At 39.3% G+C, this 22,988-nt stretch overlaps 3 protein-coding genes across 9 annotated transcripts in view; 1 reads left to right on the top strand and 2 right to left on the bottom strand.

Annotated features, from left to right (window-relative positions):
* Positions 1-693: 693 nt before the first annotated feature.
* Positions 694-2,308, bottom strand: LOC113024089 (retinal cone rhodopsin-sensitive cGMP 3',5'-cyclic phosphodiesterase subunit gamma-like). The gene is made up of 3 exons (XM_026170741.1): positions 2,227-2,308; positions 1,420-1,535; positions 694-1,305 (listed from the first exon to the last, which is right to left on the bottom strand). Exons 2-3 carry the CDS (start codon positions 1,521-1,523, stop codon positions 1,188-1,190), a joined length of 222 nt encoding a protein of 73 aa, XP_026026526.1. The 5' UTR covers positions 1,524-1,535; positions 2,227-2,308; the 3' UTR covers positions 694-1,187.
* Positions 2,309-4,380: 2,072 nt separating this feature from the next.
* Positions 4,381-7,250, top strand: LOC113024090 (retinal cone rhodopsin-sensitive cGMP 3',5'-cyclic phosphodiesterase subunit gamma-like). The gene is made up of 3 exons (XM_026170742.1): positions 4,381-4,455; positions 5,658-5,771; positions 6,548-7,250. Exons 2-3 carry the CDS (start codon positions 5,668-5,670, stop codon positions 6,663-6,665), a joined length of 222 nt encoding a protein of 73 aa, XP_026026527.1. The 5' UTR covers positions 4,381-4,455; positions 5,658-5,667; the 3' UTR covers positions 6,666-7,250.
* A 5,973-nt stretch (positions 7,251-13,223) lies between these two features.
* rbfox2 (RNA binding fox-1 homolog 2) overlaps positions 13,224-22,988 on the bottom strand; it is a 40,861-nt gene continuing 31,096 nt past the window's right edge. For 4 of the 7 annotated variants that reach the window (XM_026170740.1, XM_026170733.1, XM_026170735.1 and 1 more), the window contains 7 exons: positions 20,218-20,305; positions 19,959-20,015; positions 18,755-18,905; positions 18,139-18,184; positions 15,168-15,256; positions 13,891-13,963; positions 13,224-13,508 (listed from right to left, as the gene is read on the bottom strand). In XM_026170740.1, coding sequence (XP_026026525.1) covers positions 13,464-13,508; positions 13,891-13,963; positions 15,168-15,256; positions 18,139-18,184; positions 18,755-18,905; positions 19,959-20,015; positions 20,218-20,305 — 549 coding nt within the window. In that variant the 3' untranslated portion in view covers positions 13,224-13,463. Of the gene's footprint in view, positions 13,509-13,890; positions 13,964-15,167; positions 15,257-17,687; positions 17,725-18,138; positions 18,185-18,754; positions 18,906-19,958; positions 20,016-20,217; positions 20,306-22,988 lie in introns of those variants that run through there. The other 3 variants (XM_026170736.1, XM_026170737.1, XM_026170738.1) reach the window with 3 other exon arrangements.

Here is a 22,988-nt window from a genome sequence, read left to right as displayed (position 1 = left end):
ATTAAAAAAGCAAACTAATTTGTTTGCACACGTGCGTTTTAGTTTTTATCTGCCGTTAGTAAGCACGGCCTAATTGATGCTGATCGGCTAACCTAACACGACCTTTGCTGCAGTGTTCATTTATCAAACCTTTCTCTGCACTGGTGAAGAAAAAACAAAAGACTGCTTCTGTGAATAAGTAGGTCTGGTTGCCATGGAAACAGTATATTCAGTTACGCTCCTCGTCTTCAATTTTTTGCTCACAATTTATCCCTGCAGCCGGTTTTGTTTTATTTTATTATTATTTTTTTATTTTTAAAACAATTTGAGTTAATAACTGTGGATTTTACCGTTTTATACCCTGCAAATGAATCAGACCAGAGTCTGTGGTTATTGTACTGCTGTGTGCAAAATCCTAAATTAAACCTTCGGTGTTAATATGAGCTAAGACACAAAGACACGTAGTTAGTGGAAAATATTCTCATTTATTGAGTTCATTAAAAATATTTCCATTTACTGAGAAAATATAGGATTTATCTAATTCACTCAGGCGGGTTGTGAATTATAGACTTTCTCATTATAATAATGAAAAAAAAGCACAAACACACAAACACAAGGGAAATTTGCTAATACACAAAATAGACTGTGCAATGTTAATCAGCAGCTTTGGCGAGCAGAGGTGGTAGATGAGTTAAGAAGAACAGTCCAAAGATATCACAGATATCAAACTGTCTTTTATTCATTTTTATATTATTTTTTCTCTGCATGGGTTATTAGAGATGAAAGTGAGGGGTTCGGGAGATGAAGAGAAGCTGGGGATTAGGAAAAGTAGGAAAGGACGATGGAGCATTGGTGGAAAAGTGGGGGGAGGGTTGGGTGACAAAGTGCATGAGACAAAAGAGAGTGTGAGGGGGGTTTGTTTTCAGGTCAAACCTCTAAAACATCAAAAGCTGCCTCCTCTGTGCAGGTCGTAGAGTTCTAGCTGCTTAATTGACAGTAGGACCACATGAGGGGTAAACAGGGGGGAAAAAAGAAGAAAAACAGCTAAATGCTGCAATGTTTTTGCTAGCTGATCAATTTGTGTGCAATGTATCTCAAATTACATGAGGGACAATGAATATGAGGATGGGTATTTTGGGAAGGAGAAGGAAAGCTGGGCTGTGAGGTGAGAGACAGGAGGACTCGGTCCAAGAAAACAGTTGAGGTTTCTAGACGATTCCATATTTCGCCAGGTCGCTAAGCTCCATGTCCCCAAAGGCTTCCCATGGGCAGACCACGGTGAAGTCTGTGCCAAGACCCTCCATGCCGGGGATGTCGTCTCCAAATCTAATTGGAAGAAACAACAAGCTTTGATGAGCAAAACCAGCAGAAAGAAAGACAAAGTTATGGAAGAAAAGCTGCACGTGTGATGTTAAAAACAAAACAAAGAAAGCATCTCACCCCTTCTGGCCCGGTTTGGGCGCCTTGCTCTTGAAGGTGCGTGCGGCCCTCTGCTTAAATTTGGGAGGTGCTTTCTTGTCAACGGGAGTTGCGACGTCTGCCATTGTGTTTGGTTCCTGAAAGAGAAAACAGGTTAAAAAATAACAGTAATATGTTGATTTCCTGCAAAGATACCACTAACAATTCAGATTTATTGGAGGAGAACTTGTAATTTCTTTTTCTCAGCATGTGTTTTGCTTATTCTTCTATCTTTGTGAATCACTTTCTGTGGGTTTCTTTTTTTATGCTGTTTCTTCATGCCTTTTATTGTCTTACATAAACCAGTTCCAGTGCCTTGGTGCTAAAGGTTGTTATAGAAATAAAACTGAATTTGCCTCTTTTCTTTGTTCGGCTACAGCAATCAATAATCTCCTCTTTACAGAGGAGTCATTGCACATCCCTTCTGGAAACACTTATATTTCACACTCAGGCTTGCAAACAACCAAGCAAATCACTAAATTATGAGTGCATTAACCATTGGAAATAAAATCCTCAACCAGCAAGTTCACCCAAATCCAATCCAACAGTGCCTTGAGCAGTATTTACAAAAAGGCCATCACAAAGCATTGCTTCTTATGAAATGTCTCATTTCAACTCCATTTCAGGCGTGATACTCAGGAAGGAAAAGAAAAGCTGTAAAGCCAGTGCTCTGTTTTTCTCTGCTGTGAGGATGTAGTTACAAAAGCAGAAAAGAATCTGAGGTAATACAAAGCAATAATAGCCTAAACTCCTCGCACAAGAGCTGACAAAATTGCAGTTTCATCTCACCTTTTGTTCAAAGTCTCAAAGAGTTTTTCTGATGCTGTCTGGCGAGTCTGTCGTTTTCTCACTTGTGGTGTCTCTCTCAGACTGACGACCCGTTTTTAAAGTCCTCCGAGCTGCTAATCCACTCAGATGTTCGCTCTGTGATGTGCCAGCTCTGCCCTATTCTGAACCAGCTCAGCCACAAATAGAGGAGATAAAGGATAGTGAGATATAAATACAAGGTGTATTTCAAGATAGACATGCCTGTAAATGTGCAAACTGAAGCAAACTACAGAGGAGCCATTCACGGGCAGCAGCGGGCGACAGTGATTAACACACAAATCTAAATATGGAGAAAGATACCTGTCTATCTAACTGCCATAGCTACATTATCAATCAATCACCCATCGATCACCACACGCATCAGTTTCTACCTGAATCATGCAATCATTTACTGAATATTCACTGCCACTTCATTAGGCACACCTATTTAACTGCTTGCTAACATGGATATCTAATTAGTAAATCATGTGGCAGCAACTCTGTGATTTTATTCACGTCGACGCGATCAGAATGATCTGATGAAGTTCAAATCGAGCATAAGAATGAGGAAGAAAAGTGATTTAAGTAACTCTTGATTTTGGCTTGGCTTTTGGTGCCAGATGAGCTGGCCTGAGTATTAGTATCACAAACTGGTGGGACTTTCCCACACAGCCGTCTCTAGGGTTTACCGTGAATGGCCTGAAAAAGAGGAAATATTCAGTGGGCAGTTCTTCGGGTAAACCAAAACATTCCTTGCTGATGCCAGAGGTTGGAGGAAAAATTGCCAGACTGCTTCAAGTTGACATGAAAGCAAGTGTGACTTAAATAAGCACTTGTTACAACCAGGGTGCGCAGAAGAGCATCTCTGAACAGACAGCAGGTCAAACCTTGAGGCAGATGGGCTACAGCAGCAGAACACCTCACCACTGTACACATCTTGCGATGGCTGCTTCACATGCAGGATGACGCCTCATGTCACAAAGTTCAAAACATCTCAATGTGGCTCTGTGATCGTCAAAAGGCTGCGATGCTGAACAAAAAAGAAAATATGGAAATTAGATTGTGACAGTTAAGGAAATTATTTATACATTTTGATTGTGTTTCATTCTTTCAGTCCTGTTATCACCTGTACTTCAAGTACAGGTAAATTATTTTGTGCACAATCTCATCACCCTCCTGTGTGTTTCATGAGGTTATATTTATGAGGGTAAAATTTTGCATCCCTTCACTGACTTCACTGTACTGAAGGGGTAACCATCATTTCTTCTACCATTGTTTACCCAAATTTAATATTTTACACCTCTTCATGGATTGGAGATAATATTTGTAAACAAATGTGTCCTGACATAGCTTCAAGAGGATCTGGAGCACCACGTGATGTAAGAGCAGAGGTGCCCTGAACTCTCTTCAGGTGATGAATCAGATGCTGACAAATAAAGAACACTTAGCTATTCAGCTTTTAATCCTTCAACACATGGCATGAACTGTGCCTAGGTACAGTATGTAGACCTTTAAATGAATGATTACCAATGTGACAGGTGTGGTCTGCAGGTAGTAACACACTAATGCTGTCTTTACAGTTAATGTAAGGCAATAAAAAGAAAGAAAGAAAGAAAATCTGAGCTTTAAGGCTACTGTACAGCTTTTCTGGGGCTTTCCTAAATTTAATTATCTGATTAATACTGGAAGAAGTGCCTAAAAGCTCTGGGCAGGACTGGATTATTATTTTTTTTTTTTTTTTGGTCAAATTTATTGTTTGTTTGTTTGTTTGTTTTTTCAAATTAAGAATGATCACGATCAGCTGATTATGATTTCAAGCTCAACTGTTATGTAGATTAACAAAAAGGTATTTGGTAAAATGCATCTACCAGAAAATATTCCTCTATTGACAGTCAGAATCAAGCCCCAAACAGGTTAATATCATTGAATGAACCTCTTAGTTTCTCTTCTCCGCTGTGCTTCATTATATAAGGAACATATGTCTTTATATGGCAAGACGCATTAGGGTGAACATATGAGGCCACTCCCTAAGCTAATCAAGGGAAAAATCTAGACCGTGCTGTAAAAAAATAGGACAGAAAAGCTATGGATAAGCATGTTAGAGGGATTAGAGGGGAGAGTATATAAGCAGGGAGCAAGCCATAGACTACAACAACACGAACAGACCAGAGAGGCATAATCCAGAAGCCACCCGTGCTACTGCAACAACAGGTAAGATCTAACTCTGACTTTCACTCAGCTGTGAGCTTTGGTTGACTTTCCATTCTGCAGTGAAGATTACTAAGAGAAGAATTAAAGAGTAAGAGTCACTTAAGAACTTTATTTTGGAGATATATTTTACACATTTCTAAAAAAATAAAACCAAAAGATCATTTCAAGCTTTATAGTTTAAAGTTTGTGCACTGTATGTCTTCTTTACATCATTTTTTTCTTCTTTATGCTTTCAATTTTGTAAATGCTGTTTAGAAAAGCATTTAAAAAGTCATTATAAGTTTTTTTTTAATTGTGTAAGACAGCCAAGGGAGGCTTATTTGTGGGGGGGTTTGCAAATAATGTCGAAATTAACAGAAACCTATGAAATATATCGCTCCCCTTGATACAAAAAACAAAAACCTTCAAGTAAACCTTCAAAAGGAAAAATTAATTTACACTGGCATCCTTTTAACTCTTTTATTTGTCTTATTATTTCAGCATGTTATAACACCTGTCACTATAGCCTTATTTAATTTGTACTAAAATTTTACGGAAAACCAAATAAAAAATATTCATTAATTAGTTTCTTTAAAATGATTAATTTATTTATGTAGTTGTGTTTTTGTACACAATTGCAATGTTATATATGTATATATATATATATATATATATATATATATATATATATATATATATATATATATATATATATATATAAAAAGCAGCAAGGTGTTGTAACTACATTATAAAAAGTTGAATAAAGGTGGGATACTTAGGAGTTAATCTGCTTGCTGTTACAAAAGTCCATCAGTGAGGTCAAAGCACATTTGTAATCAGGAGCACTGATGAGCTTAACTGTGACACAGTCAACTGAGCCAAGAAAAGACCAGATTAAAGTAGACTGAAATTGTTGTTCAGGTCAAATCCCCTTATACCCGAGCTTATTATTTACACCACGCAGGTTAACCTTCAGTCTAACAGCAGAATTAGCAGAAATCCTGGTCTCTAAATATATGCCGTGTTAACTTGACCACACATGAACTCAAAAGTCAAGGTGTAAAAATAGCCACTGATGGTGTAACAAAGCTTAAGGTGCTATGGTAGCTTTGGTTTATAATTTGATCTAAGCTGCAAGTGTTATATCATCAAAGAGGAGGAGGACGACGAATGGTCTTAAACACCAAGATTAAGTGATTAACTGTTTATTCTTTTTCTCTCAGATCATAAACAATGGCAGACGCACCTGCACCTGCTGACAAGAAGGCACCTCCCAAGTTCAAACAGAGGACAGCCCGTACCTTCAAGAGCAAGGCCCCCAAACCAGGCCAGAAGGGGTGAGAGGAAGACACGGCACAACATTTCTAATACTTCACGCTCCAACCGCACTAAATATTAAAGCTAGCGCATGACAGTTAGGAGATAGTAGTCCATTTTAGCTTGAGGGATGACATTTAAAAATCATATTGCCACATCCTATAATAGAACAGTGTTGAAGACTAAAGCAGTGGCTCGTGAATATTTAATTTCACGGGTATTCGGATCAAACTTGTGATCGATTGGATTATTTTTGCTAAACTAGTTTCAAAACAGTTACATCGACTGTTGGACTAACATTTGCAACACAATACTTAAACAATCACAGGGGATAGTATTTCAATCACAGAACTCTTCTGCTTTCTTTGACACATGAAATCCTTGCTCGAGTATAGTCTTTGCATAGTACAGAGCATGGACGCCAAGCTCAATTTACATCGTGGGCCATGTACACCCCACTTTGATCTTAAGTGTCTAAGGAAGTTTAACTACCCATTCTAAAACTCAGAAATCTCTATTGTAGATAATAAAATATACTAATAGTTTCTATATTACTTCATTATTTTGGTATATTATGGGAGAGGTGTGTATCAGTGGGAAAAGGTGTAAAACTTATGAAAATACAGTTAAAAGTCCAAATCTAACCCGTCCTTCATATTCTTCGATGGCATCCAGTGGGCTGGACTGGAGTCTTACCCAGGCCTTGTGTTTGACACACCTGATATTGAGTACTCATTAAACGATACACAGTGAAAGCAGGTCAAGAGTTAAGACATACTTTTGTTGCTTTTTTTAGATTCGGAGACGACATCCCCGGCATGGAGGGTCTCGGTACAGACTTCACAGTGGTCTGCCCATGGGAAGCCTTTGGGGACATGGAGCTCAGCGACCTGGCGAAATATGGAATCGTCTAGAAACCCTCCCGTGCCCTTTCCTCAATTATAAACCTCCCTGCACTAATTTTCCTCCACTCAGTCCTCTTATCTTTCATTTCACAGCCCAGGAGGCTTTCCCCCTCCCCAAATCCCGACTTGAAGTTTATTGTGGTTGTTACACCCATATGTAGTTTGGGAAAAATTACACAAAACCTTCTATCCTCAAGGTTGATCCAACTATGTGTCAAAGCTATCATATATTACATTAAATAGCTCTATGTACATTTATTTATTTATATATGCTTCACTGAGGTGTCCGTGTGTCAACCTGCTCCTCCAAACTCCCTCCATTGTACTTTGTGCTGGTTTGTTTGTTCTGAGAGACCATTCAGATATGTTGAAAGCAAGTTTCCTCACAGCTGCATCATCACTAAACCTTCTCTCTTCTGCCTTTTCCGCTCCGCCCGTCCTCCACCTCTTTGGAGTTATTTTTTCTTAATGTACAGATGATGATGAATATATAAATAAAAATATTTTTATTTTTATGAAATATGAATGTAATGTTGCACATGCTATTAATGTAGGAATGGAAGTTATGTCAATAAATACTTTCCCCTATAAAAACCTTTGTGTCTTTTTGAACAGATACTATACTTTTAAGGTAATCAAAGAAAACAAACATTTATGCGAGCCAGACAACGTCAGAGATTTAAACATCTCAACATTAGTTACATGTATTATCACAAACTCGTGCAAGGGAACCTCATGGTTTCATGACATATGATGAAAAAATTTAGTTTTGTTAACGTAAATTATATAAAATTATATAGCTCCCATAGGTCATTTATAGCTATTTGATAGGTGGTTGCTGGGCAACGTGGCTATGTCATGAAATCTGATATAGATAAGAACCTTATGAAGCCTAAGATGGGCCTGCAAGTTGGGTTTGGGTGCTCGACTCCTGATCATGTAGGAGTAGTATGCGGACAAAGAAACAGACAAACAGACAGAAATGTATTATTTTATGTATAGATATCGATCACACAGACTGCTTTCCATGGATATTTGTGATCCTCGTTTTTTTTTTTTCTTTTCTTCCTGTGTTCAACACAAGATTAAAGCTTTCACTTATCCAGTAATCCACTGAATCAATGATATGGCACAACTTTGTTTATGGACCTTTGTTATGATTCCCAGGTAATATCAATGACTGTCAGGTTGCTATTTGAGGTTATGAACAAAGTATTTCACAAATACTGCCAACCAAACACTTGGGCACAATCACAGGTTGTTCTGATTGTGATTTAAAAAATTAAATCAACAACAACAAATAAAAAACCCTCCACTTTCCTCACTTGTATTTACTAAATCAGCCTCAGTGGTCTGCAAATTAGCTGTGGAAGATTCTCAAAACCATCTGTTTTGTCTGAAGGTTATCTCTGTAAGCTGTGAAAATTCATTGCAAATTTTTAGCCTGTGAGAATCTAGACCCAGTTTAAGGCCTGCACTTTTTCAAAATGGAGTCAAAATGTTTATTAGGTGAAAGAGTCTCAGTGCATGCTCAATAACAGGAAATCCCAGAAAGTAAATTGTGTTCATTTGAACAAAGCATTTTTTCCCACTAAAAACACTACAAATAGGATGAACGATCAACTTTCTGGGAATAGATGAGAGGATTGATGAGGTATGACCTTAACCTTGTGGACAGTTACACTGTTTTTGTAAAATGAAAATAAGACATTTGTGGGGCTTTATCTGAAGATGGTCTCTGCCACTTCATCTTGTGACTGGGGGGAAATAAATTCAGCCCATTGAAACTAGAATTTTGCTCATGCTTGATCAGCTTTATCCAAAGAACGGAAGAATACACTTGCTTTTAAAGCCACCTTCAGCTTCACTCAAGGGCTTGAGAGTGCTTGAAGGTCAGACAGTGACCCGAATTTTATATCTTTAGTCTACATAGAGTTTAATAGCAGAAAGAAAAAAGTAAGAAGATGTGCAAAAAAACATAAAAACAAAATAGATGGTTACCCGGCTTTGCTCCTTGGCCCTCAACTAGATTGGATGAACTGAAATAATTCTTCGTTGGTCATTAAAATCTGTGATAGTGTCATTTTACTTCTAGCACACTCATCCAGTGTAAAATCCTTATCAGCATGCTAACAAGTCACTTGACTTTGTCAGCAAACGATGGGAGGTCTGATTTGTGTGTGTCTCTCCAAGTGCTTTGATGTTTCAGTCAAACTACTGGGTTTACAGATGAGAAGAGCCGGATTCACTGACCAGACTTTAATAGGTATACCTTGCTAGTGTTGGGTTGGACTACATTTTGCCCCCTTTGGCTGCATATTTGTTGCTGCACATCCTTGATAGGAATCTTCAGCACATCCCCAAGGTCCTCTAGTCGATTAAAATCTGTGGACTCCTCAGGCCATCTGAGAAGAGTGAACTCACACCAACACCAGTCTGAACCATCAAGACAGAATGGATCAGTGTTTTTATGCTGTTTCAAGCCTAATTCCATCTTGACCATCTGTCACCAAAACTATGTCTTCAGCAGGTCTTCTTGGTCGTATGTGCATGCCTAAATGCACTGATCTGCTGCAGTGTGGTTGGCTGATTAGATATTTGCATTAACTAGTAGTTGAACAGCTGTACCTAATGAAATGGCAGTGGCAAATGCAATTCACAAGAGTTATTTGTGACCAAAACTGAGCTAAAAGTTGAATGTGGATTTTCTGGTGGAAACAGATACACCTACAGTACAGTGCATCCAGAAAGTATTCACAGTACTTCACTTTTCCACTTTTTGTCATGTTACAGCCTTATTCCAAAATGGATACATTTATTTTTCCCCTCCAAATTCTGCACACAATACTCCATAATCCCAAAGTGAAAAGGTTTGTCCGAAATTATTGAAAATGTATTAAAAATAAAAAACAAAAAATATAATATGTACATAAGTATTCACAGCCTTTACTCAATACTTTGTTGAAGGACCTTGGCAGCAATTACAAGCTTAAGTATTTTTGAGAATGACGCTACAAGCTTGGTACATGCATTCATCTCTACCCTGACTGGTCCTCTGTCAAAAAGCATAATGCTGCCACTAACATGCTTCACTATAGGTGGTAGTGGCCACCTATAGTGAAGACCAGAATTTTGTTTCTCATGGTCTGAGACACCTTCAGTTGCCTTTTAGCAAACTCCCGTTGGGCTTTTATGTGAGGAGTGGCTTCCGTCTGGCCACTCTACCATACAAGCCGGATTGATGAAGTGCTGCAGAAATGGGTACCCTTATAGAAGGTTCAGAATGACCATTTGGTTATTAGTCACCTCCCTGACTAAGGACCTTCTACCTTAGTAAAAGGGCCTTCCTATCTAGGAAAAAATGCTGTTGGTTCCGAACTCCAAACGACTGAGGCCACTGTCACTGTTGAAGAAATGTTCCTGTTGCGTTTGCCAGATCTCTCCCTCGATACATTGTGTCTCTGAGGTCTACACATAATCCCTTGGACTTCATGGCTTGGTCAGACATGCATTATCAACTGCGAGGCCTTACATAGACAGGCGTCCTATCAGCTGAATTTACCACAGGTGGACTCCAATCAAGTTGCAGAAGCATCTGAGAGACGATCAGTGGAAAGAGGATGCACTTGAGCTCAATTTTGAGTTTCACTGAGATGGCTGTGAATACTTTTTTCACGTTGTCATTATGGGATGAAAAATGAATGAATTCCATTTTGAAATAAGGCGATGGTAATGTGACAAACTGTGGAATAAATTGATTGGACAGTAGAAATAAATAATGATGCTTATTTATAGTAGATACCATCATGTTCATCCTATTATCATGAACACAGTATCATGGTTACAGTTTGCTTGCAGTGGCCAGTGTGGACAATAAAAGTCAATCTGCATCCGGGTTTGCCAGCTGCACTATAATATAAGACTCAACCACTTTAATAATGCATAGAAAGAAAAAAACAATCTGAGAAGTTCAATCACAACAAAACATTTTTATATAAAACATTTTATATGGACATTCAATAACAAAAAAAACATAATGGCAGTCAAGGGGGAATACAGACATGACAGAGGAAAGGGGACTGTCCATTGAGAAACCATAGCAACTATGAAGGATGACCACATAGTTTACTATAATACACTGGCAAGAAAACCACGACAGGAAAAAAAATGAAGCTGCCACGTGTCATTTGTGCGGCAGCCATTTTGTTTGTCACCGGGCCTTTTTGCCAAACAGCACTGTGCTCTTTGATGCGTTAACTAGCTTAGATTCGCTAGCTGCCTGTCATGGAGTTTAGTGGTAAAGAAGAACGCAGCTGGGCTCTGCTGCTCAGGAATCAAATATGAAAAGACACAAGATTCATGCAAAACTATTTTTTTATATATAACTCGACAAGTATCGCTCATGCTGGTTTGTCCATGCCTTCAGTGGCTCCAAAAGTCCATCTTAGAGTATTTTGTGTAGCACATGTCAAGCCAGAACATGCTGGGTACTGTTAGCATCTTTGGCTAGTGCCTTTTTTTTTTCTTTTTTTAAAAAAAAGAAAAATTAAAAGTGTCTGAAGCACATTCTACATTAATATGGAGATTTTTTTTTAAAGTAACACTAAATGACTTGAGAAAATCCAACAGCAGCACATTTAAAAGAAAGGGAGAAAAAAAAGCATGTTAATGAAAAGCATGTTTTCCTGATTGTGAGAAGCAGAAAACACAAAAGGTAGCTTTGAAGATGGATAAAAACAACTTCATATCCCAATGCTGACAAATTGTTTTTCGCCAGGAACCTTAACCTGTGCATGTATGAGCGATAACACTTTTTTCAAACAAATCCAGAGTAGCCAAGCTGACAGATTTAGCCAGTGAAATGTAAGGAATCATTAAGATTTCAAACCAAAACAATACAGACTGCTTTAACTCAAGTGCTACAGGCCTATGTTCACTCATTCCAAATAGCTCAGTCGCTTGCAAAACATGGACACACGTACACAAAAAAAAGTGTTACTGTATATTTTGAAATATGATAAATGTCAAGCTAGCAGATCCTATGATCAATCAAAAACAAACAAACAAACAAACAAACAAACAAAAAATGACTGAATAGTCAACCAAAAGGACAAAAGTTTGGTGGTGTGACACGCATACCTTTGTTTGTCCCCAACCAGCTATGCTTTCCAGCTGAAGAACTTTACTCCCAAGAGAAAAAACAAAGTCACTTGAAAATGTCCTTGCACCTTACAGGACAAGGAACAACACAGAAGATGAAAGTAAATAATAAAAACAGCTGTAGGATTATGATAATAACAATAACAAAGATAATATATTTATACATACGGCAGAAAAATGTGCTTTCTACAAATCTTTGGAACAAAAACAAAAGCCCAAAAATAAAAAAAAGCCAGAGTTTGGAAATATAGAATACAATGGAATAGAAATATGCACAATTGTGTTTTGCATTTAAATATTTACTACAAACTCACTAACTGAATCTCTCTCTCTTGCTCAGCAGTTGCTGCTGCAGCATCTTAAACACAATACCAACAGAAGTATGTTTCAGGAAGACTCATCCATTGCTGGACACTCTACAAAAGATGGAATATGAGGGGAGGGGGATCCAAATAATATATTCCTACACTAAAAGGACCAACCACTATTTGAACCCCAGGGTTTAGTTTGGGTGTAAACTCCACTAAACGGGAACCTTTTCCCCCCCCTTCTTCTTCTGTGTAGTGTTGCCATGTTTGTAGTGTCGGGTGAAGTCCCGTGCACGGATATAAGCTGTTTTCATATACCTGACAGCATATTTGTACTTTGTTAATGATTTTTAACCCCAGGGTTCACTGTTGAATCCATGACAGCAGCGGCTGCTGACTCAAACATAAGAATGGTTTTATAAGAGTAATAATGAGAATAATTACAATTACAAATATCATTAATAATAATAATTTGGTAACTTTTTTTTCTCTCTAAACTAATTTCTTTGCATATAACAATTTTAAGTTTAAAGGTTTACCATTTCCACATACTAAGAAAACTTGAGGTAAGGAACAGCTCTAATAAACCCTCCCTCCTTCAGCTTTCGGACGTGATTTCTATAGCGTTATAAACCGTCACATCATCTCTCCAAGCTGCCACATTCAGTCTCCCTCTGCCAGAAAGAACACCGCGGGATTGGAAATCCTCTCCTTACTATCCGCCCACGTCGAGGAGGAATTATAAAATCCATCCGTGGGTGGTTTTATCATTTGACTCGTCATTCTGGTTCAGAATGTTTTCTCGGTGCTCTTTCTGCGCACCGTCTTTCTTCCTACTGCCCTGATGTTTTCCTTCAGCGGAGAGCGTGTGCAGGCCACACAACGCTCGGCTCTTTCATGCACTCACACACACACAAACACGCACACGGGTGACGGCTGTTTTAAGTGTCAGTTATCCACATGCAGCCTTTGGAAGAACATCTGGGCTCTGTCCCAAATCTTGTGCTGCTGAGTGCAGAGGGAATAAGAAGGGGAGACTATAATACAGCCGTGCAATAGGGAAGGAGGCCATCTTAAGTCTTATTTTTTTCTCTTCTTCTTCTTCTTCTTTTTTTTTTTAACATTAAGGCCATCCTTCAGTCTTTAATACAGCATTCCTCTATTTCTGTATTAGCGTATATAAGAAAACGTGGGACTGCTCTGGGGTGGGATCTGAAATATCTTCTTTGTGGTCAAGTCCACGTTTTAAAACTGGGTGCAGTCCACCTCCGTGACAACAGGGGGAGCTCTTTCAAAGTAATTCAATGGAAGAGAGGAGCTCCTGGAAAATGTAGTGTCTTTAGTAGGGAGCAAATCTACTGTAGCCTCCCCTGTACAGCGTAGCCTACAAAGCAATAAAAGGAACACTTAGTGAATAAAATCGTTCACTAGAGTCAGAATTGCAGTTGTTTCAAGCTGTGATTCGTCATTTTCGTCAATACATCACAGAAAAAGACCAAAACGAATTGATTTGTCAAACACGAGTTGCTGGTGTACGCATAGCCTAATAAAAGTACACAGAACCCTTATGCCAGATACACATTGGTAAAATAAAACTGCTCATTTTTCCTTAATTCAGGCTCTTTCTTAGTTGCATAAACACTATTATACATATTAATCAGTGACTACAACATAACATATTCAAACAATACTGATTAATACTAAAAATATTGACATTTTCTTGCGAACAGACCACAAAACAGTATTCACGCCCTACGTGGACTTACCATGGCTCCAACGCCGTAGGCAGCTGGGGCAAGTGCAGCGTGGTAGGGATCTGCCGTGTAAACTCGTCCATAACTATGAGGGGGGGGGGAAAGGGTTACACAAGCTGATTTAGATTAGCTGCAAAATGATTCTGACATAGTGCAGGAGAGAAACAAGTGTTGTGTCTTTTTAAGAAGGCCCAAGATACCTCAAAATGTGAAGAAAGTTAGGCACACAAAATTAATTTTATCTTATTAGTATTTTTTCTGCTAGCTGTTAGAAACTACAACAGTGTCATACATACAGCCCACCCAAAGTGTTCAAATTACAGAGGAGGACGTCAACAAAATGTTAAACTTTTCCCTGTATTTTAGATCAGGAAACACGACACTGCAAAAGTTTAAGAACAGATCACATCGTTTCGTGTAAGCTAAAGGTTCATTTTTGTATTTAACCTTTACCTAACCGGGATTAAATGACTCCTCAGATTTAAAGTCTCTTTTGTAAGGGCGTCCCAGTCGACACAAGCATGACAACAATCACCTCTACATGCATCTGACATGGGAACCACCAGACGCTCAGTACTGCAATTATAAATATTGCAATTTATCACTTTTTTTCAACTGTACAATAGATCCTCAAATTTAAACTTTGCAAATATCTGTTTTATCCAGTAAAATAAAATTATCTGACTTCAGTTATTTTTTGTATTTTGTTGTGTTTTTGTATTTTATATTTTATATTGTTGTGTTTTTATATTTTCCTATTGTATATAGTATTTGTATTTCTATTTTATTCTATTGTATATATTATTCTATTTTATTCTATTGTATTTTATTGCATTCAAGTGTTTTCTAATATCTGCTGCATAACTTTGCACTTTTGCTGTAACAAAACAAATTTCCCACCTGTGGGACTAATAAAGGTCATCTTATCGTATCTTATCTTTTTTCTGCAAAAATGAGATCGTCGAGGAAACAAAACCTCCCAGAAACGTTGCCATAAGACAGACTCAGCCGCAGATTTTCTCCTAGATGTAAAAAGGTTGCTGTCTTATTTTTACTCGTGTGACTGAGGCTCTGAATCAGGAGGTAGCTTTGTCAACCTAAGCCTGGTTTTTCTGTAAAAGTTTGCTCACGTTGCTAATGTAACCTCAGGATGCTGGTGCATGAGATAGGCCTTGCTGTTCACAGTATTTCCAGAGTATTTTAATGTTTTTAATATATCGATATTGACACGATGTAGTTACGCAAAAGTAGCAATTGTGATAAAAAAGTGTCCAGGACACTACGCTCACCTGTCACTGTAAGCTGCCGCTGCAGCTGCTGCCGCCGCAGGCGTTGCTACTGCAGCCGGCTGGGCGTATCGATACGCTGCATAGCCACCCTGTGAGGAGTCGATGGAGACGAGAGAGGTGGAGGACAGAGAAGAGGGGAAGAGTGGAGCAGAGGAAAAGAGGAGAGAGAGAGAAAAAGAGATGCAATGAAAGGGCAGGAAGGACGGGACGGAAAGAAGAGAAAGGTCTTGTTTAAAGTTTGCCATATTTTCTCTGCAGACTATTAAAAAACACTAGCAGTGAATCTAACGTGTTACATTGTGAGAAAAAAAACTGCTGAGAAGAGAGCGAGAGATTAACAAGCAGTCAGTCAGCAAAACTGGCTAATCTGGTGCAGTACAGCATTCACAAGGATGTAGCTCAGGCTCTGTGTGGCTCTCTCACTTCATGGCTAATGTGGGGAAAAAAATACCCTTAATTGCACACAATGCTGTTGTTGTTTTTAGCGTTTGTAGCTCTGAATCGCCTTCATCTATCCCACAGTGAGTTAGACATGAAGGGAGTGAGAGTTCACAGCCATAACTGTGCCCCACCCCGGTTCCCCTACCAAAAACACACAGTTAAAGAAAGGGGAAGGAGTGGCAGGATGATCGTGTCATTATCTACGTTTGGATGAACAGCTGATGAACAGACACAAAAATAAAACTACAGGTGTAAGAAGACAAGTCAGCCAGTTGGATTTTAAAAAATGAAAAAAAAGAGGGCAAACACACACACTCTCACATGGCCAGCAACCAATCACTGACAGACACAGCATGCTTTCCCGAATTCAGAACAAACAGTGTATTAGGCCAAACATCCCTATGGAAACAAAAATAAATAAATAAGGAAAGAAACACACACCACTGCATTCTACCCTAAGGAATCAGTTCCTGCATTCAGGACCACACAGTTGCTGCTATGGGAGGAAGGCTGGACCGGGGGAGGAGGGGAAGATGAGGGAAGGAGAGACAGAGAAAGTAGAGGTGATGGAAAAGGATAGGAGGGAAGGTGGGAAACCACAGTGAACATAAGAGTAGAAAAGAAGGGTCTGATAATAATAAAAATGAAGAGGAAGAGAAAGTACTGAACTAGATAAGAACCTTTAGTAAAGGTCTACTTTAACAGTCAAAGGAGGAAAGGATGAATAAAAAGGGAGGTTGGCAGAAATAAAAGGAGAAGATTTGGGAGGAAAATACACGGGATGGGGGGCGGGGAGTCAGCCTTGTAAGTATGTCTGCATGCTGACATTGATTCAGTTAGCATGCCACAGGTGAAACAGATAGGGAGATTCCTGGAAGGGGTCTGAATGATCTGCTAATTGGATGAAGGAAAATCTCTCTCTACATCCCTTTAAAACTGCGAGTACTCTCTGTACTCAAATCACAGGTTTGGGTATTACTTATTTAGCTTATTTCATCTTCGTTAATACAGGAAATGCGACGTCTCGGAAAGCTACGGTGCACGATCGCTCAAGTGAAATTTAAAAAGCAGGTTTCACAAAATGAACAAGCGTTCGGACTCAAAAATGACAACGGCGATTCAACCCCAATTTTCAGGGAGTTTCTCACAAAATAAATAAAGAAAACAAAACGCAGTGATTAAAACATGAAGCCTAACATTTGTTTGTTCCATCAACAAGAAGCAAAAAGATCATGTTCGGGTCTACAGGGCTTAACAAATTTATTAGACCACCTGTCATAAATACAAGAAAACACAAATGAGTCTTGTTCAAAGACTAAGGATTATGTTTATTAGACAAATAGACCGATTTCATATTTTTACACCCAAAGTGGAGCCGAGCATCCTAAGAGGTCAGAAATTAATCAAGCTTAACATTAAAACCACTAAAACTATGTTTTTCTGCTCAGGGATGCAAGTAAATACCTGTAATTTAGCCGCTTAATTAAAAAAAAAAAAGCTTTACTATTTTATTCTGCCTTTACTGTCAAACAGTACATTTTTAATTCATTAGTTACAACAATAATTAGCATTAAAAGTAAGAGCTTGTGCATACTGGCAGATTAACCATTACAGAAACATAAAAAATGATTTTGCTAATTACAAATCCTGTTAATTCAGGGCACTTGTGGTATAAACCAAACATTTGGTGGTGGTCTAATGAATGTGTTTAACACTGCGTGTGTGTGCACACTAATGGAAAGCTGAAGTGTCAGCATAGATCAGATTCAATCGAGTTTTTCAAGCTCTGACCAAACGTATATCCCTCGATCCCTTTTCCACTACTTCCGTTGGATACTGCACTTAATTTACAGAAAAACATATCAGACCAGCTGCCGTTTGGTTTTGTTTTTTCCTAATGTGTTTTGCATTCTTTCCTCCCCCTTCCGCAACTCCGCCCATGTCAGAATCCAGTGAGTTAGTAGAAGAAGACAGAGAAGGCATTTCAATCTCAGATGGTCAATAATGTCTAGCAGCACGCAGTCATTGGAGACGAGGAGGATGCACACTGGCTCTCACACAGAGTGTGTAAAACCCTACCTGGGGCAATCTGCCACTAATGTCCTGAAACACTAGTCTACAGAGAGAACAGAAACATCTATTGTCAACCTGGTCACACACGCGCGCACACACACCATTACACACAGGCACACACTCGTAATCACATTGGTACAAACTAACTCACAAATGCACAGAGACAAACCCTAGAGGAGTCTACTCACGAATGAGTGCACGGTTTTGCCGTGTTGTGCTGGACAGCTAAGCGAACGCTGGCGCGTTGAATGTGAGACTGTGCAAATTTTGATTTCAATCAAAGGCCTCGTTTAAGTTTCAGTAAAATGTCAAGCGGTGATGAGTCAAAACACTCAAAAGTACACGTCTCTACGGGTTTGATCCGTGCCATTTCACACTTGAAAACCCACAAGGCAACAAGGGGGAGGGGAAAGGTAGGTGACGAGGGAGGCAGTGGAGGAGAGGCAGGCGTACTTACATAGAGATCAGCTGCACCGTAAAAACCATCCTGATAGGCCATCACACTGAGAGAGAAACAGATAATACAGGAGAAAGGGGGGAGGACAGATAGAGAGTAGAAAAAGGAGCGGTGGTGGGAAGTCAAAACAAACAAAACGAAACAAAAGGGGAAAAAAAATGGTGTGATGCGCCACCATGTGGGCAGTGCAGAAAACAACAAAGAAGAGTGACGATTGAGGGGGGAAAGATGGGAAAACGGTGCCAAACAGATTGTGAGAGAGAGAAGAGAGAAAGAAGGGTGAGATTATTACACACCGTGCAACATGCAGGACAAAAATACCACCTCTTTGTATGCAAATGCCTCAAAGTGATACTACTGTTTCTTCGGCTGCTTATTAAACATTGAAAAAACTACTCAATGTAGCTATCATTACCATTTTGGACTTACAAGGAAATGGTATTTCAGCTCAGCCAACCATCAATGTCAACTCTCAATAAAAAATTATATTCAAACACACAGCATGCATTATTTTTTATTTTTTTACATAAAAAGTGCAGCCATGCTTCTAAGAAGACGATTGATCTGTGACATCATCGTCACTATTAGCGGTGTTGTTATTTTTGAGTGTGTTTACCCAGGATAGGTGGGGATGGCAGGCTGTGGGACAGCGGCCCTGACTGCGCTGTACACTGGCCGAGCACGACCTCGGAGGTGAGCGCCTCGAAAGGTTGCAGCGGTCGAGGCAGCTGCTGCTGCTGCTGCTGCTGGGTACGGAAACCCTGGTACTGAGAGCAAGAGAGACAGAATTAAAACACGGTTTATTTTTACTGATGTCGATTAAACATTTAGATTGACTGAAATCACAATCATTTGTCCTACAAATCAATAAAAAGCAGCAAATGCTTGCTATAACTCCCCAGAGTTCAACTGATGTATTCAAATTCAACTAAAAACTAAAGATGACCTATCAACATCTATTATAAATCTATCTAACACACAGAAAGTATTGCACCTTCATTTTTAAGCATAAATGTCAAACAGCTGTAAAATACTGGAACAGCACGCTGAGTAATCCTTGCATTTCTTTTTTCTTCAATACACAGCAAACTTTTCGATGCAGACTAACTCTCGGGCTGGCGGTATTTTCTAGATGTCTAGTCACGACTGAATAATAGTCCCCCGGGAAAAAAATTCAACTGACATCGCAGAAGTTACCATAACGCCAGTTTGAGGTCACCTCAACGTTACCTGGATATCCTTGTAAGAGTTTTGAGAATTTTGTTTTGCATCGCGCTCCTTTTCAAGGAATTTTATTCCCAGATGAGATTAAAAAAAAATCTACATGAAAACATGTTTCTCAATGAAAAAGGAGAGAGAATGGGAAAGAAAGAACAAAACACCTCAACAGTGACTCAAACTCACAATCTCACACTTTCGGGTCCACCACTTCTCCCACTGAGCTAATTGATTTCACGTGTCAGTAGTAGCACTCCTTCCTGAGTTTAAGATGCTGACATCGCAGACAGCGAGGGGAGAAGTGTAAGCGTGTGATGCATCAAGTTCTTCCGGTAACAAGTGAAATGTAATTTGGGTATCTATTTAACTATTTAAAAAAAGATGTCATTAGATGTTGAGGTGACATTCACACAACAATGTGCTAGCTAAATTAGCTGTCATTGTTAAGAATAAATAAATAAATAAATAATCTGAACCGTGTTTTGCACTTTGTAAAAATCAGAAAAGTTTGGCCTGACCTCTTATTGTGATCAGTTTTGGGAGACATGCAAGCAATGTTTGCTGGGTATCAGTCAGGTAAGAATAAAGGAAGGCTTTCTTACCTGTATAGAGCTCAGGACTGTAAATGCCTCCAACCATAGGACTCAGCTTCCATCCAGCTATAATAAAGAAAATTGACAACAACATGTAAACAGAAACGTGTCACAGAAGCGACGGGCAGCCAGGGTTCACACGACATTTACTCATTCTTGCATGTTGTTTGTTTCTTTGGGGGGGGGGTGGGGGTAGTGTCTGCCGCTTTAATTTAGTGACAATAATTTCTGCCCCCTCTCTCTGGTCCAACCGTGCAAAATGCATTACCATATGGCAGTGCCGCAAGGCCCTCTCCGTTCGAGTACGGCGTGGTCATCTTCTTGTTTGTCATCACTCTGGCTGTGGCGTTATTAACCTGGACACCAAAGAAAGTGATCAGAGGCTCATTTCATTCACTTTTAATGGTTGACACAAGCACAGTCCAATCACAGGTCAGGTTACGCTGAGTTTTGTCTGTGACACTTCATATGATTACTGGAGCTTTCATATTCAGTGAGGTGTCGTTTTACTTTTCACAGTTTTGTACTTATGACAGGGGTTAATTCTGTTGATGAGCAGCGATGGTATTTGTTGCATGCGCTTCTTTTGAAGGAGAAAGACATTGAAAACAAGGATCCTGGTGAGTAGTCAGGCAGTTTTGCACGCAAACAATGCAACCATTGGCACACAGAACAAAGAAAACAACAAAATATCTGAGATCAAAGGCATTCAAAAAGAAATCCAAGACCATTATTTTGCTACCTTAAAAAAAAGGAGGGAAAAAGAAGGTGAATTAAGCGGCAGATTCATCAGTTGAACACAATGCAAAAAACATCAATCGAAGAGTTCATACACAAATTACACACGGCCAATCAAGAGCGCATCACATCACCAGAGGTGAGCAAAACTAGCCAGTCAGCAAGCATCAGATGCAGCAAGAGACCAATCAAATAAGGTCGGCAGCCCTCCCAATCAAATACACATCATACAGAAAAAAGGAGGAAGAGGAGGGAGAGAGAACAACAGAGAAAGGACAGAAATATAAAAGGGATGCAGAAGGAGGAGCCAGTCCACATGAAAACACACAGAAAAAACACACACATGACGTGGAGAAGAGAGACAGCGAGTGAACAGTCCATCCAAATGTGCAGTTCTTCAAACAAACGAACAATAAGATGCAATACACTCGTACAACATTCATCTGACCGTTTGCCTACATTGGATCTAACTGTACGTGAGCAGTGATGGAGAAATGATGGATGGAGCAAGAACGAGTACAGAAAGAGAAAAAGTCTAGATAAAAGACAGAGAGGATGGGGGATGCAAATATCATTCCTCAAATCAAAAAATAAAAATCAAATGAAAAAAATCAAACAGAAACCACGGCTGTGAAACACTGCCAGGCATTTCAGATCAGTGTCACACGCCAGAAACACCTCGAAGCACACAACCACCAACACACACCATCCAGAACCAAACTTATCGAAAACAAGGAAACCGCTTAACAGAAATCAGAACAAAGAAAAGCTGTCGCTGATTTTAAAAAAATTCTACTAATTATTTCATGACAGCTTTTTTAAAATCTTTTGTATTTTTTTTTCTCAAATTACCACATTTAGTAAAATTGCTTTACGATATGCTTGCATCCCCTTTAGGGCAACACACTATTCATCCACAGGTACAGCTTTAAGAGGAAATGTCACGTCTGCACAGCCGTATCTCTGCAACTGTCTGCAGTCCGCAAATTGGTGCAGAAGGTTGTAGTCAAGCACTACAGCACGCCATGATATACAGACTACTATTATCCCCTCTCCAGTTAAGCTAACATTGCACACATGCTTTAGCATGCTGTCCCACTAAGGTGCAGAAAATGCAGCTATCAGCTGACACATGACACAGAGAGATGACATAGTACTATATGACGTCATACAGATGACGAGAAAGAGAGTAAACCATGCAGGATACAGCTCTGGAATTAAATGCTGAATGCAGTTAGAGAGGTGATTGGAATGAACGCATAAGAAGTGGTAGTCATAGTTGTTGCACTTGCAGATAGATGCAGTACATTCAGTTACACAAGTGGCCTTTTTGTAATGCCATGCGGTCAATGGCTAATCACGTAAATCGTTTCATTCACCACCTCCCCAAATCAATCACAGGATTAGCCAATCAGGTTCTGTCAATCGACCAATCAAGCCTCCCTTAAGTAAGAGGAGTCCTTCATTTGGGTGTTGGGTGCATCGTTATTTATTCTTTTTAATTTCATTTGGACGGATGGGGTTGGGGGGAGGGGTCATTCAAAGATGATGCCATGTGTACACAACTTACCGTTGGCAGGGAAACGGCGTGAGGACACGCGAGCAGTTACCGTGGAGACTGACAACAACAACAACATACAAAAATCATCAGGGAAATAGAGAAAATATATGTAAGAAAGAAATGATGAACCAAAAAAACCAAAAAAAAAAAAAAAGTAAACATAAACAAAACGAGGTAATGAAAAGCAACCCCCACCCTGTGGTAGAGAGGAAGTGATGTAACAGGTCACGTGTCAACAGTCACCTACAAGAATCAGCCACATCACAACAATCTAGCCTCTAAAAAAACAATTAAAAAAACAACAACAACAAAAAAACCCTCTGCGAACAAAGGAAAGAAATAGAACGGAAACAGAAAACGTCAGAAATTAAAATATAACTTGGGGAAGGAAACTACACGTTATAGTATTGTCCAGGTTATATTCAAATAACTGACAAAGTTATCACTCAAAGTCTAACTGATTCCCACTCTCTGGTGTTTGTGCTACCTGACTACATCCCAGGAAGGGGGAAATGGACAGAGAAATTTAGGTAGGAATGGACAGAAGAGATGAAGATGCATATGGGACACGGAGTGGGAAAGACAGACTGACTGGCCGGGTGGGGGGGAAAATAGAGTGGAGAAAGATGGAGGACCAATGAAATAAAAGGACAGGAGAGGGGATGACTATTCTCTTCACTTGTTTGTTCTGTCTCCACCCTCCATATTTTTTATTTATTCATTTTTTGAAACATTCTCCA

Source organism: Astatotilapia calliptera, chromosome 6 (genome assembly GCF_900246225.1).
Source record: "Astatotilapia calliptera chromosome 6, fAstCal1.2, whole genome shotgun sequence".
Classification (NCBI taxonomy): Eukaryota; Metazoa; Chordata; class Actinopteri; order Cichliformes; family Cichlidae; genus Astatotilapia; species Astatotilapia calliptera.
Note: the sequence above shows the minus strand (reverse complement) of the source record. Positions and strands in the feature narration are given on the sequence as shown.

Coding starts and splice junctions, on each gene's coding strand:
- LOC113024089 (XM_026170741.1), bottom strand. CDS start 1,523: ATGGCAGACGTCGCAACTCCCGTTGACAAGAAAGCACCTCCCAAATTT. Junction 1,306..1,419: donor CCCAAACCGGGCCAGAAGGG/GTGAGATGCTTT, acceptor TCTTCCAATTAG/ATTTGGAGACGACATCCCCG.
- LOC113024090 (XM_026170742.1), top strand. CDS start 5,668: ATGGCAGACGCACCTGCACCTGCTGACAAGAAGGCACCTCCCAAGTTC. Junction 5,772..6,547: donor CCCAAACCAGGCCAGAAGGG/GTGAGAGGAAGA, acceptor TGCTTTTTTTAG/ATTCGGAGACGACATCCCCG.